At 41.3% G+C, this 19,934-nt stretch overlaps 1 protein-coding gene across 1 annotated transcript in view; it reads right to left on the bottom strand.

Annotated features, from left to right (window-relative positions):
* Window positions 1-5,947: 5,947 nt before the first annotated feature.
* LOC124047774 (contactin-associated protein-like 4) overlaps window positions 5,948-19,934 on the bottom strand; it is a 212,085-nt gene continuing 198,098 nt past the window's right edge. Inside the window, 5 exon segments of the mRNA XM_046368083.1 lie at window positions 5,948-6,505; window positions 8,796-8,867; window positions 9,354-9,572; window positions 14,578-14,665; window positions 18,352-18,485. Of these exon segments, the coding sequence (XP_046224039.1) occupies window positions 6,306-6,505; window positions 8,796-8,867; window positions 9,354-9,572; window positions 14,578-14,665; window positions 18,352-18,485 (713 nt within the window). The 3' untranslated portion in view covers window positions 5,948-6,305.

Raw genomic sequence — 19,934 nt, 5'->3', positions numbered from 1 at the left:
GCAGTAGGAAGAACCGTCCAAAGATTCTTAGTAGATCCCTTCATAGAGTTGTTTTATGCAGAACCCTTCATAGAGGGATCTAGTTAGGACCATATACAGGGGGTTCTTTGAAGAGCCCTACATAGAGGTTTCTCTGCAAAGGGTTCTACAAACCACCAATAAGGGTTCCCCTATGGGGACAACCAAAGAACCCTCTACAGTTTTACTTAGCACCTTTTTTCCAAGAGTGTAGTCGTAAAGATTTGTCATTCAGCTTTTAACATTTATGACCTTTTATTGTGGCATATACACAACCAGCCGTCATGTTTTCATCTGATTGTCAATCACTTAAAAGGGCTCCTTTACCAGGCTACCCGTGCAGGTTCATCCACTCACGACATATTTCCAGCCTCCAAACAGTGGTGAATGGAAAGAGACATCTGCTACACAAAACACCACAAAGTGTAATGACATTTGGCGATTGTCATTAGGCCAGAATTTATGCATCCATTGCTGTCCGTGAGCGTCTCGGTGTGGGCCATTCATCTCTGCCTTGGCAAAATGTCAGTGTTCTCGTTTAGCCACATGGCATTTTGGAGGATGGGCTATACCACCCGCTTTCAAATCCATTCACTCATTTTTCAAGCCTCTGACATGCCTAATGATAAATAATAGTGTAATAGCCTACAGTTTTCTTAATAGTTTCACCATAGTTTCTGTGTACCCCACTGTCTTTCTTTATAACTTTACTTTTAGGTATATCAGACTTAATTTCATGCAATTTCTGCCCAACAGTATGTTTGAATGCACTGCTTACTGCGCTCTCTGGCAGTGGACCTGCGTTGTGTTGTGGTGCATGTAGATTGACTGGAACCAGGACACACTGCTAGTGGTTCTGGTCTTTTATTACTGGCTGAGATGAAATACCTACATTGAATAAATTGCAGTGTAAAGCCAATTACATTAAATGGCAAGCTTTTCCACGCTGCACACACCTCTCCTCAGCAAGCATCGAAGCAGACTCATATAATACAGTTGCTAGAAAACATTAAAAGTATTTAATTATCTTAAGTACTATTATTCAAAAGTAATCAACAGTAATATTTTTGATAGCTGCTAGCGTAGCTACTACCTAGTTACTAACTAGCTAGCTAGCTATCTACTAGCTAAGTAGCTAGCTACGCTCTGGACCAGAGCTAGTGAGGATCAGCGCTAGTTCGGACCAGAGATAGGTAGCTACTAGCTACGTCCTGGACCAGGGCTATGTAGTGCAGACCAGAGCTAGACCAGAGCTAATTAGTGCAGCCCGGAGCTAGCTAACTACAAGCTACATTTTGGATGAGAGCTGGACCAAAGCTAGCTAGCTAGCTATTTGATGCACCCTGGATCAGAGCTAGTGCAGGCGAGCTCTCTTAATCTACTAGCAACACTCTGGACCAGAGCTAGTTAGTGCGGATCAGAGCTATCTAGCTAGCTACTGGCTACACCCTGGGTCAGGGCAATAATGCTAGTTATTGCGGACCAGAGCTAGCTAGCTACCAGAGCTAGAGTTGACCAGAGTTACTAGCTATGCCCTGGACCAGAGCTAGTGTGGACCAGAGCTAGCTACTAGTAACAGTAATATTCTTAGATAGTCTGAATAAAACAGTTCTGAATTACAAAAAAAATACAGGTAAAGATGTTTTTATTGTCACATACATTGGATAGGTGCAGCGAAATGTGATGTTTTTCAGGGTCAGCCATAGAAGTACAACAACCCCTGGAGCAAATTAGGGTTCAGTGCCTTGCTCAAGGGCACATAAACAGATTTTTCACATGGCCTTAAATACTTACTACATAACTTCTGCTTATTAGCCTCTATTATTGATAATTCTTCATTAATTAATAATTGTTTCATAACAAAAAGGAAAATACATATCACTTTACATCAGTACTTAGCAGCTACATACAAACTACTAACAGATTATTAACGTGTTCTTACCTGTTCATTGCAGTCTTATTCGCTTGTTGTCCAGACATTACCGTTATTTCAAGCAGAGATTTTATTTTTCAAGCAGAAACTTGCTTCCTGCAACACTAACTCAAAAAAGTTCTGGGACATTGTAAAGTCCATGGAGAATAAGAACACCTCCTCCCAGCTGCCCACTGCATTGAAGATAGGAAACACTGTCATCACTGATAAATCCACGAAAATTGAGAATTTCAATGAACATTTTTCTACTGCTGGCCATGCTTTCCACCTGGCTACCCCTACCCCGGTCAACAGCACTGCACCCCTCAAAGCAACTCGCCAAGCCTTCCCCATTTCTCCATCTCCCAAATCCAGTCAGCTGATGTTCTGAAAGAGCTGCAAAATCTGGACCCCTACAAATCAGCCGGGCTAGACAATCTTTTTGCTTCCCCTATTACTAGCTTGTGTCGTCTGAGATTCCCAAAGACTGGAAAGCAGCTGCGGTCATCCCCCTCTTCAAAGGGGGTGGCTCTTGACCCAAACTGCTACAGACCTATATCTATCCTACCCTGTCTTTCTAAGGTCTTCGAAAGCCAAGTCAACAAACAGATTACCCATCATTTCGAATCTCACCATACCCTCTCTGCTATGCAATCTGGTTTCAGAGCTGGTGATGGGTGCACCTCAGCCACACTCAAGTTCCTAAACAATATCTTAACCGCCATCGATAAGAAACATTACTGTGCAGCCGTATTCATTGATCTGGCCAAGGCTTTCGACTCTGTCAATCACCACATCCTCATCGGCAGACTCAACAGCCTTGGTTTCTCAAACGATTGCCTCGCCTGGTTCACCAACTACTTCTCTGATAGAGTTCAGTGTGTCAAATCGGAGGGTCTGCTGTCTGGACCTCTGGCAGTCTCTATGGGGGTGCCACAGGGTTCAATTCCTGGACTGACTCTCTTCTCTGTATACATCAATGAGGTCGCTCTTGCTGCTGGTGAGTCTCTGATCCACCTCTACGCAGACGACACCATTCTGTATACTTCTAGCCCTTCTTTGGACACTGTGTTAACAACCCTCCAGGCAAGCTTCAATGCCATACAACTCTCCTTCAGTGGCCTCCAATTGCTCTTAAATACAAGTAAAACTAAATGCATGCTCTTCAACCGATCGCTACCTGCACCTGCCCGCCAGTCCAATATCACTCCTCTGGACGGCTCTGACTTAGAATACGTGGACAACTACAAATACTTAGGTGTCTGGTTAGACTGTAAACTCTCCTTCCAGACCCATATCAAACATCTCCAATCCAAAGTTAAATCTAGAATTGGCTTCCTATTTCGCAACAAAGCATCCTTCACTCATGCTGCCAAACATACCCTTGTAAAACTGACCATCCTACCAATCCTGGACTTTGGTGATGTCATTTACAAAATAGCCTCCAATACCCTCCTCAACAAATTGGATGCAGTCTATCACAGTGCAATCCATTTTGTCACCAAAGCCCCATATACTACCCACCATTGCGACCTGTACACTCTCGTTGGCTGGCCCTCGCTTCATACTCGTCGCCAAACCCACTGGCTCCATGTCATCTACAAGACCCTGCTAGGTAAAGTCCCCCCTTATCTCAGCTCGCTGGTCACCATAGCATCTCCCACCTGTAGCACACGCCCCAGCAGGTATATCTCTCTAGTCACCCCCAAAACCAATTCTTTCTTTGGCCGCCTCTCCTTCCAGTTCTCTGCCGCCAATGACTGGAACGAACTACAAAAATCTCTGAAACTGGAAACACTTATCTCCCTCACTAGCTTTAAGCACCAATTGTCAGAGCAGCTCACAGATTACTGAACCTGTACATAGCCCACCTATAATTTAGCCCAAACAACTGCCTCTTTCCCTACTGTATTGTATTTATTTATTTATTATGCTCTTTTGCATCCCAATATTTTTATTTCTACTTTGCAAATTCTTCCATTGCAAATCTACCATTCCAGTGTTTTACTTGCTATATTGTATTTACTTTGCCACCATGGCCTTTTTCTGCCTTTACCTCCCTTATCTCACCTCATTTGCTCACATCGTATATAGACTTGTTTATACTGTATTATTGACTGTATGTTTGTTTTACTCAATGTGTAACTCTGTGTCGTTGTATGTGTCGAACTGCATTGCTTTATCTTGGCCAGGTCACAATTGTAAATGAGAACTTGTTCTCAACTTGCCTACCTGGTTAAATAAAGGTGAAATAAAAAAAATAAACGAATTCAGCACTGTAAACTGAAGTGCTACCATTTCATCAGAGGTATTCTCTTCTTCTCTGTCAGCGTCTCACAGATTACTTTCCTCTGATTATCCCCTTGTTACCTGTGGATCACTATGCCACCCGAACTGTCTGTCTGTAAGGCAAACCAAACCATGTATTTTCATAGAGATTAGCATTTAAAAAAATATTAAATACTTCTCCTGCGTCGTCAATAAAAGGAAGGTAACAATCAGACAGAATATTTTAGAGCAAGCCTTGTGTTTTGACTTCTGGATTTTTTGAGAACTTGATCTGTTAAAGTGGTCTACCTGCGGGAGGTAAGGAAGCGGTGTTTAAATGGTAATGCTTTATTTTTGTCCAGGATAATGCAGAGAAAGCACATAAAATTACAGGTAATGCTTGCAAAGGAACTGTCTGAAGTACAGAAAAGTCCCCCCCCACCAAATGAACATACTGTATGGAACATAATACTGTATTAACATACAAGTTTTGTCAGTGGAGTTTTTGTTATTTTCATTTGTTCAATTATCATTGCTATGCAGGGTGCAAATTGTAGGGGGGATGGGGGGGGATTTCCCCCCTCCACCCCCCCACCCCTCTGCTTGAGTCATACCCATTTCTAAAGGGTTATATGTATTTTGGTAGATTGGTTTGATCTGATGCTTTTACTGTGGTACCAGAGAAAGTTGGTGTGCCATATTGGAAATATGTAAATACACAGTACTATATGTGGCGTGTACTTTAGAGGGATTCTGCATGGCTCAGACATGTTAATGAAGCCAACATTCATCAATATAATAGCAAAATATTTTAAACTCAATAGTCCAAACATTTATTTTCATCTTCATAACCATACTGCAGGTACATATAAATCCCTCTAGTGTATGTTATTATCATCTTTTAGGTATTGTATCACCGGAGAAGAATATTAGACAGCGATTGTTATAAAGACATTAATTAATTCAACATTTACATTTTTAAGAATATTTACAGTCCCATGAATGAGAGTATCAACACCTTTCAATGTCTATATCATTAACACTGCTGTGTCATATCACCAGTACCTGTACTGAACAAAAATATAAACACAACATGCAACAATTTCATTGATTTTACTGAGTTACAGTTCATATGAGAAAATCAGACAATTTAAATAAATTCATTCGGCCCTAATCTAAGGATTTCACATGACCGGGAATACAGATATGCATCTTTTGGTCACAGATACATAAAAAAAAAATGGGCCTCACAATGGGCCTCGGGATCTCTTCACGGTATTTTGTTGCATTCAAATTGCCACTTGATAAAATACAATTGTGTTCGTTGTCCGTAGTTTATGCCAGCCTATACCATAATCCCACCATCACAATGGAGCACACTGTTCACAACGTTGACATCAGCAAACTGCTTGCACACACGATGCCATACACATGCTCTGCGGTTGTGAGGCTGGTTGAACATACTGTAAATTCTTCAAAAGTGATGTTGGAGGCAACTTATTGTTGAGAAATGAACATTAAATGCCAATTGCACACTCCCTCAAAACTTGAGACATCTGTGGCATTGTGTTATGTGACAAAACTGCACATCTTAGTGGCCTTTTATTGTCCCAAAGTGCACCTGTGTAATAATCATGCGGTTTAATCCGCTTCTTGATATGCTACACCTGTCAGGTGGATGGTTTATCTTGACAAAGGAGAAATGCTCATTAACAGGGAAGTAAACAAATTTGTGCACAACATTTCAGAGAAACAAGCTTTTTGTGCGTATGGAACATTTATGGGCTCTTATTTCAGCTCATGAAACATGGGACCAACACTTTACACGTTGTGTTTATATTTTTGTTCAGTGTAGTAATATAAAAAAACAACACCCGGTAAAACAAGAAAGAACAATACATCAACAAATTTTTTTTTTTTTATCTTCTCCACATTTTGGTCAGCCATCTTGTTTTGACTGTTGCTGAGGGTCTTTTACTGCATGTGTGTGTAATGCACTGTGAATGTAAATAATGTCTCTAGGGCTTGGAAGGCATTTCTGTACTTCCTTAATCAGATTCACTGGATAAGTCAAAAATTGAGAAAGTCCGGGGGTGGACAGATGGAGCTATATGAAATACTCCTTTTGGTTTTCACTTAGTACGTTCTGTGAGGTGGGCTCGCTGTGGAAAGGGAACTCAGGACTATCTGCCTCAGGTTTGATGCTTTTGGGTTCTTGTCTGTGGAACGTCTCTTTCCGTCGATACAGGAACCTTACCATTACTGCCAACGCAGACAGAATCACAAATATCACTACAGCAATCACACCTGCAGAGGAGTACAAAATATGGAGTTACGAAACAATAAAAGGGCACTTATTTCGAATCAAAATGAATTAAAATTCACTATTCCTTATGGTGTTACAGAAAAAAATGCACTTCGACAAGAGAATCAGGTTTTTTTGGAGAACAACTAAAGAATTCTAACTAGCAAGCAATTATGATATATTGTGTAACTGTGACATCTGCATGGGTTTCAGAAGCAAAGACAGAGAAAGCACAGTGGCTTTGAGACCACATGAATGCCTTTCTCAACTCCACGTTTTGCTCTGTGAAACATGGCATGGGAGCCTTAACAGAAATAATATGGCAATGTATCCTGTGGGTATTTCATTGCTATTACCCAGCCTGTCTGATTTCTGTTGCTAATCTAAACTCTAAAAAGGCATTACGCAAGCTTCTGAAAGCCATGGTTCCTCTCTGTGCAAGGCACGGCACTGCACAAAGAAATCCAGTTCAATTCTCGCAAATGTCGCAGGCATTCATTTCATAAACCTTAGCTACAGTCCTTGTACACTGCTATGCTATGCATGGTGCATTTCATTATCAAGAGAAAATGAAATATCTTATTAGGATGCCAGAGTACGGCCAGACCCAATTCAATGGTATATTACAGTGGTTTTAAAATGACAAAGTATTTGAAGATAGCTGTAAAACGTTCCTTAATCAGCAAATAATTTATTTAAACGTTTAATTAGTTTTGGTGTCCTTTGTGCAGTTGCCACTGAATCAGCCTGTATAAGGACGACTTTGAACTACTTTCTACATTCCAGCAATTGTAACGGATGGGAATTAATCAACCTTGACTTTGAATCTGTGGCGATGGTCGCTTAAAAGTTTTTGTGATGTGATGCTGCAAATATGCCATATCAATTGCTGAAATATTTCATTTATTTAATTAAAATTGGAATTATACAGGGTTGTCTCCTAGAAAAACGAATACAGTGCCCTCTGTAATTAATGGGACAGTGAAGCATTTTTTCTTATTTTGGCTCTATACTCCAAAAGTTTGGATTTGAACTCAAAACATGATTTGTGGTTAAAGTGCAGACTGTCAGCTTAAATTTGAGGGTATTGTCATCTATTTCGGGTATAGAAATTACAACACTTTTTGTGCATAGTGCACCCATTTCAGGGGAGCAAAAGTATTGGGACAAATTCACTTATTTCTGTATTCAAGTAGTAAAAAATGATATTTGTTCCAATATTCATAGCACCCAATGATTACATCAAGCTTGTCACTCTACACATTTGTGGGATGCATTTGCTCTTTGTTTTGGTTGTGTTTAAGATTATTTTGTGCCCAATAGAAATTAATGCTAAATAATGTATTGTGTCATTTTGGAGTAACTTTTATTGTAAATAACAATAGAACGTGTTTCTAAACACTTCTACATTAAATGTGGATGCTATCGTGATCACAGATCATCCTGAATGAATCGTGAATAATGATGAGTTAGAAAGTTACAGTCGCACAAATATCATACCCCCAAGAACCTCGAACCATTACAATAACAGTGTAGGTTAGCATTTTTTGAGGGGTATGATATTATGTCCAACAGCAACTTTCTAACTCATTATGTAATTTCTAAACGGTTTGGATGAAAATACCCTCAAATTAAAGCTGACAGTCTGCACTTTAACCTCATAGTCATTGTTTGATTTCACTTTTGAAATACAGTATATAGTCAAAAGAAGAAAAAAATGCTTCAGTGTCCCAAAAATGACAGAGTGCCCTGTATTTTGCAAGTGAGCCTGGTATTATCAACGTTCTCTATTTGTATCCAATTTCGTGGTATCCAATTGGTAGTAGTTACAGTCTTGTCGCATCGCTGCAACGCCCGTACGGGCACGGGAGAGGCAAGCCGCACTTCTTCTTGACACAATGCCCATCCAACCCGGAAGCCAGCCGCACCAATGTGTCGGAAGAAACACCATACACCTGACAACCTGGTCAGCGTGCACTGCGGCCGGCCCGCCACAGGAGTTGCTAGTGCGCGATGAGACAAGGATATCCCTGCCAGCCAAACCCTCCCTAACCCGGAAGACTCTGTGCCACTTGTGCGCCACCCCATGGGCCTCGCGGTCGCGGCCAGCTGCAACAGAGCCTGGACTCGAACCCAGAATCTCTGGTGGCACAGCTAGCACTGCCGTGCACTGCGCCACCCGGGAGGCCCAACATTCTCTATTTTGACCAGGATAATTTAATACCTGCCATTATGTTGTTTCACTAAATACAACTATGGTTTATTGTGATATGAGAAACCTGTTCCTGTTACCTCCAATCAATGCAGAGTCACTCTTGATTGCGTTAACTATAGGCTCACCAGTACCTACTGTACCTGAATGGTCTACAGCAGAGAGATGCACAGAAAGACACAGAGAGATAGAGAGCGAGAGACAGCAGAAAAAGAAATAGAGATAGAGGAGAAAATGAAGGATAAGGAAGACAAAAGAGAGAGAGAGGGAATCAGTAGCAGAAGTCATCATCAGTCTATGCAGGGTTCATTTAATACTACGCCCTCAGTCATAAACTGCATGAGGATGCCCATGAAAGAAAGATGATGCAAATGAGAAATCTCTCTCGTAGAAATTAATTAACTAATCTGCCACAGTGTAATCAGTTCCATTCTCAGTTAATGATCAAGGAAGATGGTGTACTTATTAAATGGGCCCTTGATAAAGTTTGAAAAGCAGTTCAGAAAAAAAGTGGAGATTCTCAAGTGGAGTTAAAGCAAAACAAAAAGCACTCAAACAGAAAGAGAGAGAGTCCCGCCCTTCACCAAAGACTCCACCCACCAGAATAGCTAAGGACAACTTGAATCCTCCCCTCTTACCTGATAGGGGGTGTGTGGTTTCGGCTGGGTAGGTATTGGCTGGAGATGAGGAACCACAGGTGGACTCAGCTAGGGGTCCTGTCACTATGACTGGGCTGGTGTTTGGGTAGAGTAGCGCTGCCTTCAGTGGAGTGATGGAGTTAAACTGGACCACCGACAGACAGCCACTGAAACCCAGGGAGTTCAGCCTGGCAATCTCTGGATCCAGCTCACCAGACTCTTAACGCACAAACGCATACGCACGCACGCACACACACGCACGCACGCACGCACACACAAAAATGCAGAAACAGTCAGTGAGATCCGGTATAGTGATCATCTAGGGTAAAAGGAGTAGGATCTACTGCTCTCTCTTAGTGTATTATTGATTGATTTGGCAGATAGTCTAATTCATTGACAGCTAACAATAGCTGCTACTCCCTCTATTGACATTTCCCCCCGTCACGGTCACTTACCTTACATGCTGCTCCTCCTAAGGACCCCCCAACCCAACGATATTAAACACTATTGTAGTTGTTAATATGTATATTATAGATATTTTTCTTTCATTTGGTCCCCACACATCATCAATGGTCATTCTGCTCCCTTTATGGTCACCCCCCCCCCCCAACAGTCTAATCTGCCTCCACCCCAATGGACGTTTATTTATTCATCACTGCCACAGTTGTTATGATGTATTATTTTATTTCATTTAGTCCTGCATGTTCGAGCTCAGAGCCTAAGATTTTCACTGGACACTGCAATCACACCTGCAACCCTGTCCTATTAAACACTCTTAATCTGAATCTAGACATGAAGAAGATAATGAGAGACCCCAGAAACACTGCCCCCATTTGACTGGCTTGGATCCAGTGAAACCCTATGTTTGCCAGGGAAACTGGGTTACTGTCTCTTCCAAATGACAATGACTATGAATTTTTATGATGGGTTTTTGCATGGTTATAAGTGCTCTTAAAGGCAGTGAGCTGATGGCATTGTACAGCATCACATTGTATCACACTGCTACTGTATCCTGAAGGTATCCTTCCTTCTTACAACAGCCAGATAGCTATTTCTCCTGTCAGACCTCATCGATATACTCTCATCTTTCTCTCTCCTTCTTTCTCTGACTCTCTCCTACTCACTCTACCTCTCTCTGCCTTTATCCCCTCTCTCTCACTCACTCTCTGAGTGGCTCTCTCTTTATCACTCCCTCTCTACCTATCTCTCTCCCTTTCCCCTCCCCTCTCTCTCTAAGTCTCTATGTGACTCTCCCTGTCTCTCTACTACACCTCTCTCTCTCTCTCTCTCTCTCTCTCTCTACCCCATTCCCCCTCTCCTACTCCTCTCACCCTCCCCTCTGCATTCATTACAGGTCAATTTGTTAGTGTGATTGATGACAGGTGTTGCTGGGAAGGACAATGAAACCAATTCCATGCCAGCTCTTTGATCCTGATATGACACACAGACTGCAGCAGGGTGGAGAGGTTAGAGAAGAGCAAGGACCTGGTCACGTGTTAACATGGTTCAGGTCATCTGAGATACACTACACTCCCATAGAACTCTATCTCTCTCTCTCTGCATGTGTGTGTGTGTGTGTGTGTGTGTGTGTGTGTGTGTGTGTGTGTGTGTGTGTGTGTGTGTGTGTGTGTGTGTGTGTGTGTGTGTGTGTGTGTGTGTGTGTGTGTGTGTGTGTGTGTGTGTGTGTGTGTGTGTGTGTGTGTGTGTGTGTGTGTGTGTGTGTGTGTGTGTGTGTGTGTGTGTGTGTGTGTGTGTGTGTGTGTGTGTGTGTGCATCAAATGAAATTGTATTTGCCACATGCGCTGAAGACAAAAGTTGTCGACCTTACCGTGAAATTCTTACTTACAATCCCTTAACCAACAATGCAGTTTTAAGAAAAACAAGAGTTCAGAAAATATTAAAGGACTGTCTGCCTCAGGTTTAAAAAAAATTAAAGTTAAAAAAAGTAACACAATAAAATAACAATAACAAGGCTATATACAGGGGGTACCAGTACTGAGTCAATGTGCAGGGGTGAGGGTAAGACAAGTTAACTGAGGTAATATGTACATGTACAGTAGCAGTCAAAAGTTTGGACACACATACTCATTCAAGGGTTTTTCTTTATTTTTACTATTTTCTACATTGTAAAATAATAGTGAACTATGAATTAACACACATGGAATCATGTGGTAACCAAAAATTTTATTTTATTTTTGAGATTCTTAAAAGTAGCCACCCTTTGCCTTGATGACAGCTTTGCACACTTGGCATTCTCTCCACCAGCTTCATGATGTAGTCAATTGGAATGCATTTCAATTAATAAGTGTGCCTTGTTAAAGTTAAATAGAGGAATTGATTTCCTTTTTAATGCGTTTGACAGCTGTGTTGTGACAAGGTCGGGGTGGTATACAGAAGATATTTTGTAAAAGACCAACTCCATATTATGGCATGAACAGCTCAAATAAGCAAAGAGAAACAACAGTCCATCATTAGACATGAAGGTCAGTCAATCTGGAAACTTCTAAAGATTCTTCAAGTGCAGTCGCAAAAACCATCAAGCAATATGATTAAACTGGCTCTCATGAGGACCGCCACAGGTAAGGAAGACCCAGAGTTACCTCTGCTGCAGAGAATACGGACGGTCCTTAGATTTACAAGCCTCAGAAATTGCCGCCCAAATAAATGCGTCAAAGAGTTCAAGTTAACAGAAACATCTGAACATCAACTGTTCAGAGGGGACTGCTTGAATCAGGCCTTCATGGGTCGAATTTCTGCAAAGAATAACACTAATAACAAGAAGAGACTTGCTTGGGCCAAGAAACACGAACAATGGACATTAAACCGGTGTTTAAAATGTTACATTTTTGGTTCCAACCTATGTGTCTTTGTGAGACGCAGAGTGAGTCTGGTATGGAGGAGGAGATATGATGGTGTGGGAGTGCTTTGCTGGTGACAATGCTAGTGATTAATTTAGTAGGCACACTTAACCAGCATGGCTACCAGAGCATTCTGCAGCAATAAGCCATCCCATCTGGTTTGCACTTAGTGGGACTATCATTTGTTTTAAGGGCTATTTAACCAAGAGGGAGAGTGATGGAGTGCTGCATCAGATGACCTGGCCTCCACAATCACCTGACCTTTACCCAATTGAGATGGTTTGGGATGAGTTGGACCTCAAAGTGAAGGATAAGCAGCCAACAAGTGCTCAGCATATGTGGGAACTCCTTCAAGACTGTTGGAAAAGCATTACAGGTGAAGCCAGTTGAGAGAATGCCAATAGTGTGCAAAACTGTCATCAAGGCAAAGGGTGGCTACTTTGAAGAATATAAAATATATTTGGATTTGTTTAACACTTTTTTGGTTACTACATGATTCCATGTGTGTTATTTCATAGTTGTGATGTATTCACTAATATGCTACAATGTAGAAAATAGACAAATAAACAAAAACCCTTGAATGAGTAGGTGTGTCCAAACTTTTGACTGGTACTGTAGGTAGGGGTAAAGTGACTATTCATAGCTAATAAACAGCAAGTAGCAGCAGCTAATGCAGGCGTTAATCCGAATAGTTTGAGTAGCCTTTGAATAATTGTCAAAATGCCAAATATTGCCAAATATTCTGGTCTCCTGAGTGGGAATAGGCATTGTTGTGCCCTCTTCACGACTGTCTTAGTGTCCTTGGGCCATGATAGATAGCTTGTTGTTGATTTGGACACCAAGGAACTTGGAGCTCTCGACCTGCTCCACTACAGCCTCTTCGATGTGAATGGGGGAGTGCTCGGCCCTCCTTTTCCTGTAGTCTATAATCATCTCCTTTGTCTTGACCACATTGAGGGAGAGGTTGTTGTCCTGGAACCACAATGTCAGGTCTCTGACCTGCTCCCTATAGGCTGTCTCATTGTTGTCGGTGATCAGGCCTACCACCACTGTGTCGTCGGGAAACTTAATGATGCTGTTGGAGTTGTGGGTGAACAGGGAGTACAGGAGGGGATTAAGCACACACCCCTGAAGGGCTCCCGTGTTGAGGATCAGCGTGGCAGATGTGTTATAGGCTACCCTTACCACATGGCGGCAGCCTGTCAGGAAGTCCAGGATCCAGTTGTGGAGGGAGGTGTTAAGTTCCAGGGTCCTTAGCTTAGTGATGAGCTTTGTGGGCACTATGGTGTTAAAACACTGAGCTGTGTCTGTGTGCGTGTGTGTGGTGTGTGTGTCCCACATGACCAGAGAGCAGACCCCTTAGCCCCACATGTCATTATAGCCCAGAGCTATACTGGATTATTCCGATTTTAGACTAATGGAGCTTCTTAAAAGGTCATAAAGAAGTCAATAACAATGTCACAGTAGCTACTGTATGACTTTGTCATTGTGACATTCTTGACATTGTCACAGATGAATTGAAATGGTTTGCATCTGACATACACTGTAGGTTGGCCTAGTATGAGATCATTATTTTACTTGTTTTGTTTGTTAAAATGTTTCAGAATGCACTAGACTGAAACTGCTGTATTTGCATCTGTTCCTTTCAATCATTCCTCATTACTATTGAAAACAGACGTCCTATTTTGAAGCAAATACATTGGTATTATACCTGCATGAAGTGCCCTATTTCTGAAGCAGGGGATAGACAATAACAATGCATAAAGCCGATATTATTCAGACTTTAAGTAAACAGACATGCACCAATCATAACATGTCATGTCGAATTTTGATTGCCTGACTGAACAAACAATACTGTAATACATGTGCATTTGCCCCATCAGTTTATCATCCTCCTACATAGCACTAAAATTCACGTAATAATACATAATGATTCCACTCATATTTCAATTTTATTTAGAAGCTTCTGGTGAGTGGGATTGTAACCAGCTCTTTAGTCCTGTGATCGAGAGACACGGCCAAACACCTTTCAGCATTCTTTATTTTATGGCTTTCTCCTTCATCATTTTAATAATCCTGTCGTACAGATGTAGGGTCTTAATTTGAGACAGTTTTCTACAGCATAAAAATTATCAGGCAGCAACAGGAAATGTGAATTATTATGTGGATTATAATTAATGGCCATTTTTTTGTAAGGGTTGATACATTTTCCATGAAGTCTTTTTCATGTTAAAGTGGAAATTACAATCTTTTGAAGCCTTTTTAAACTTTGAATACACTACAAGTTTGCATTTCCTGCTGTGCAGGAAAAATCTCAGCAACAAAAGAGTGATCAAATTAAGATCCTACATCGGTATATTTCTCACCTTGCACTTTCCCAAGGACAACTGACTTGATAGCATTGAATTCTGTATCAGATGTGAGATTGAAGTCTTCCCTTCTGTGCTGGTCAATCTAAAAAAAAAATGCAAAATAGAACCTGTAAACACTTTGTTGAATAGTCAAATTGGGGATAAAAAAATACAATTTACACTTTCATGTTTCAGATGATGGAGAATGTACTCTTCCATTTAGAGTGTTTTAATTAAACCCTGCTCTTCAAAGTACTTTAAACACATCATCGCTTGGCTGTTCAGTCTCTGCCATTCAATTAAAAAAGGAAAGTAGTACTAGAGCTTGGACAGATTTTCGAGTCGAACTTCCATTATTGAAAATGTGATTACTACTCGAAGTGTACAATAATTGATGCAGTTTAGCTGAGAATGCCAAACAGTAGCTTAACAAAATAGATGTTTGCTGTTGTTGACGTAGTCAGACTCGAACATGTTGTTGGGTGGTCAGAAGCATGGAAGTAAACACTTACGAGTGTTTTCCACTACGAGAATAATATGGAAGTCTAGTGCATTACAATATTCCCACATATTGGGCATGCACTCTTTCATTACGAGGTGCATAAATGGGTGCCTAAATATGCGTGTTTGTATGGTCTTGCCGTTACAGTTGGATTTCTGTACTGTAGTTCAAATCCTCAAAGAAGGGTTGATCCCTGGTTTTAAAAACACTTTAACTGGATTGTTTCAGAAAATAGCCAGCAATCCTTGATCTTCAATTTGTAATGAAGAGTACCTAGTTAAGAACATTACACTGTAAGGGTGCTGCAGTGGGGTTAATATCATGTTAACTAGAGTGGCAGGTTCCGTTCACATCAGGGCAATGCTGAACAGAAATGTGGAATGATCTAATTAATCATGTTTTACTATATATGGGAAAAAAACTAAATTTGCTGTCCAAATGTGTCTTTCGAAGAATGGCTGAGAAGAATAACAACCAACTTTGGTGTTACAACTCATGACATTTAAAAACATACTCTGCCAGTCTCCTCACAGATTTCAACCCCTTGGGAAGACAACTGTACATTTTAAACTTCTATTGATTTCTTTATACTCTTCTCTATCCTATTCCTTTTCTCCACCCTTTCTTCTTCAGAGTCATTCATGTTGCCCGAAATGTCTTTAAATGGTGAATGAGTGTGCCCGCTTAACGGCTGAGAGTTGGACTGTGACTGTGCATTCTGAATATGTACAGCTCTGCAAAACAAGCCTAGGGTTGTCGCTTACTGTGATGTTGACAAAGGACTTTGACTTCATGATAGTTGCAGTCTTAAGAAGCAGAACTACGGTATGCAAATCCTGCATCACTCTTCATCCCACTACACTCGTTGTATCACATCTCACTGTATATCTAAATCGTCTGGGAGTGATGTTATTTCATTTCTTAATTACTTTCACTGACCATGACACAGAACACACACTGCTAACATGTACACACGTACATGTACAGCTCAGCAGTGTAGCTATAGTGCATATAGACCTACTTGTCTATACTTGCCTCTTGCTGACTTTCAAAAAGAAAGTGGTTCTGAATCTTTTTAGGTTATGCTACACTCAATTACATTTTGCTCTGCTTGCATTACCTCCTCATGTACAACCAATCATCAGGACTATGTTCTTATGCATCTTCCCAAGTGCCCCTTGTGGATAGGTCAGGTACCCCAAGGAGTACTAGCACCCCACGAGTGAACCACTGCGCTAAGGTACAGTGCATTCGGAAAGTATTCAGACCCTATCCCTTTATCCACATCTTGTTACGTTTCAGCCTTATTCTAAAATGAATCAAATATATTTGATCCCTCACCAATATACACACAATATCCCATAATGATGAAGTGAAAACAGATTATTAGACATTTTTGCAAATGTATTACAAATAAAAAACAGAACACCTTATTTACAGACACTACCGCTCAAAAGTTTGGGGTCACTTAGAAATGTCGTTGTTTTTGAAAGAAAATCAATTTTATTGTCCATAAAAATAAACATCAAATTGATCAGAAATGCAGTGTAGACATTGTTACAGTACAATACAATACAGTGTAGCTGAAAACTGTTGTCCTGATTAAAGAAGCAATAAAACTGGCCTTCTTTAGACTAGTTGAGTGTCTGGAGCAACAGCATTTGTGGGTTAGATTACAGGCTCAAAATGCCCAGAACAAATATCTTTCCTCATCAAGTATATTCTTGTTCTGAGAAATTAAGGCTATTCCATGCGAGAAATTGCCAAGAAACTGAAGATATCGTACAACGCTGTGCACTACTCCCTTCACAGAACACTGCAAACTGGCTCTAACCAGAATAGAAAGAGGAGTGAGATGCCCTGGTGCATAACTGAGCAAGAGGACAAGTACATTAGAGTGTCTAGTTTGAGAAACAGAGTCCTCAACTGGCAGCTTAATTAAATAGTACCCCCAAAACACCAGTCTCAACGTCAACAGTGAAGTGGCGACTCCGGGATGCTAGCCTTCTAGGCAGAGTTGCAAACAAAAAGCCATATCTCAGACTGGCCAATAAAAAGAAAAGATTAAAATGGGCAAAATAACACAGACACTAGACAGAGGAACTCTGCCAAGAAGGCCAGCATCCCGGAGTCGCCTCATCACTGTTGACAGTTTTAAGCTGTGCTGACATAATTGCAAAAGGGTTTTCTAATGATCAACTAGTCTTTTAAACTGCTAAACTTGGAGTAGCTAACACAACATGCATATTCCATAAAAAGTCAGCCGTTTCCAGTTACGATAGTCATTTACAACATTAACAATGTCCACACTGTATTCGGATCAATTTGATGTTATTTTAATGGACAATTATTTACATTCTCTTTCAAAAACAAGGGAATTTCTAAGTGACCCCAAACTTTTGAACGTTAGTGTAAGTATTTTAGACCCTTTGCTATGAGACTCGAAATGGAGCTCAGGTGCATCCTGTTTCCATTGATCATCCTTGAGATGTTTCTACAACTTGATTGGAGTCCACTTGTGGTAAATTCAATTGATTGGACATTATTTGGAAAGGAACACACTTGTCGTTATAAGGTCAGATCAAAAACCAAGCCATGAGGTCTAAAGAATTGTCCGTAGAGCTCTGAGACAGGATTGTGTCGAGGCACAGACCCGGGGAACTGTACCAATACATTTATGCAGCATTGAAGGTCCCCAAGAACACTGTGGCCTCCATCATTCTCAAATGGAAGAAGTTTGGAACCACCAAGACTCTTCCTAGAGCTGGCTGCCCGGCCAAACTGATCAATTGGGGGAAGAGTGGATTTGGGACAAGTCTCTGAATGTCCTTGAGTGGCCGCGCCAGAGCCTGGACTTGAACCCGATCGAACATCTCTGGAGAGACCTGAAAATAGCTGTGCAGCAACTTTCCCCATCCAACCCAACAGAGCATGAGAGGATCTGCAGAGAAGAATGGGAGAAACTCCCCAAATACAGGTGTGCCAATATTGTAGCGTCATACCCAAGAAGACTCGAGACAGTAATCACTGCCAAAGGTGCTTCAACAAAGCACCTTTGTAAAGGGTCTTATGTAAATGTGATATTCATTTTATGTTTTTCTAAAAACCTCTTTTTGTTTTGTCCTTATGGGGAATTATATGTAGATAGATTTTAGAATAAGGCTGTAATATAACAAAATGTCGAAAAAGTCAAGGAGTCTGAATACTTTCCGACTGCACTGTAACTGCTGAGTATGTCTTGGCTTTGAATGAGAATAAGTTACATTAATAGTGACAAAATAAATTACCTGAACACTGACAGTCTCTGATATCCTCCTGATGGAGACTCTGTGAAGTTGTCCATTGGCCAAGTTCCTAATGCTGGTCCTGAATACCTCAGCATCTCTACTGTTCTGCAGCTTGTATTTAACATCCAGGTAACCTTCAGGAGATATAGAGACATATCTGTAATATACAGTATCTTATATTTAACGTCCAGGTAGCCATCGAGAGATATATGAAGACATAACTTTAATATCACTTCTACTTAACATCCAGGTACCTTTCAAGAGATAAATATAAACTCAGCAAAAAAAGAAATGTGTAAATATTTGTATGAACATAACAAGATTCACCAACTTACAGACATGTGACTGACAGAAATGGAATAATGTGTCCCTGAACAAAGCTCAAAGGTCAAAATCAAAAGTAACAGTCAGTATCTGGGGAGAATGGCCCTAGCCCTCACCCTCCGATCCAACAGGTCCCAGATGTCCTCAATGGGATTGAGATCCGAGCTCTTCGCTGGCCATGGCAGAACACTGACATTTCTGTCTTGCAGGAAATCACGCATAGAACGAGCAGTATGCTTGGTGGCATTGTCATGTTGGAGGGTCATGTCAGGATGAGCCTTCAGGAAGGGTACCACATGAGGGAGGAGGATGTCTTCCCTGTAACGCACTGCATTGAGATTGCATGCAATGACAACAAGCTCAGTCCGATGATGCTGTGACACACCACCCCAGACCATGACGGACCCTCCACCTCAAAATTGATCCGGCTCCAGAGTACAGGCCTCGGTGTAACGCTCATCCCTTCAACGATAAATGCGAATCCGACCATCACCCCTGGTGAGACAAAATCGCGACTTGTCAGTGAAGAGCACTTTTATCCAGTTCTGTCTTGTCCAGCGACGGTGGGTTTGTGCCCATAGGCGACATTGTTGCCGGTGATGTCTGGTGAGGACCTGCCTTACAACAGGCTTACAAGCCCTCAGTCCAGCCTCTCTCAGCCTATTGCGGACAGTCTGAGCACTGATGGAGGGATTATGCGTTCCTGGTGTAACTCGGGCAGTTGTTGTTCCTATCCTGTACCTGTCCCACAGGTGTGATGTTCGGATGTACAGATCATGTGCAGGTGGTGTTACACGTGGTCTGCCACTGCGGGGATGATCAGCTGTCCGTCTTGTCTCCCTGTAGCACTGTCTTAGGAGTCTCATAGTACAGACATTGCAATTTATTGTCCTGGCCACATCTGCAGTCCTCATGCCTCCTTGCAGTAATGCCTAAGACACATTCATGCATAAATGAGCAGGGACCCTGGGAATCTTTCTTTTGGTGTTTTCAGAGTCAGTAGAAAGGCCTCTTTAGTGTCCTAAGTTTTCATAACTGTGACTTTCATTGCCCACCGTCGTGAAGCTGTTACTGTCTTGTCGACCGTTCCACAGGTGCATGTTCATTAATTGTTTATTGGTCATTGAACAAGCATGGGAAACAGTGTTTAAACTCTTTACAATGAAGATCTGTGAAGTTATTTAGATTTTTACAACTTATCTTTGAAAGACAGGGTCCTGAAAATGGGGCATTTATTTTTTATAACTTTAACGTCACTT

The sequence above is a fragment of the Oncorhynchus gorbuscha genome, linkage group LG11 (assembly GCF_021184085.1).
Source record: "Oncorhynchus gorbuscha isolate QuinsamMale2020 ecotype Even-year linkage group LG11, OgorEven_v1.0, whole genome shotgun sequence".
NCBI classification, from domain to species: Eukaryota; Metazoa; Chordata; class Actinopteri; order Salmoniformes; family Salmonidae; genus Oncorhynchus; species Oncorhynchus gorbuscha.
This window is presented reverse-complemented; position numbering and strand designations above follow the sequence as displayed.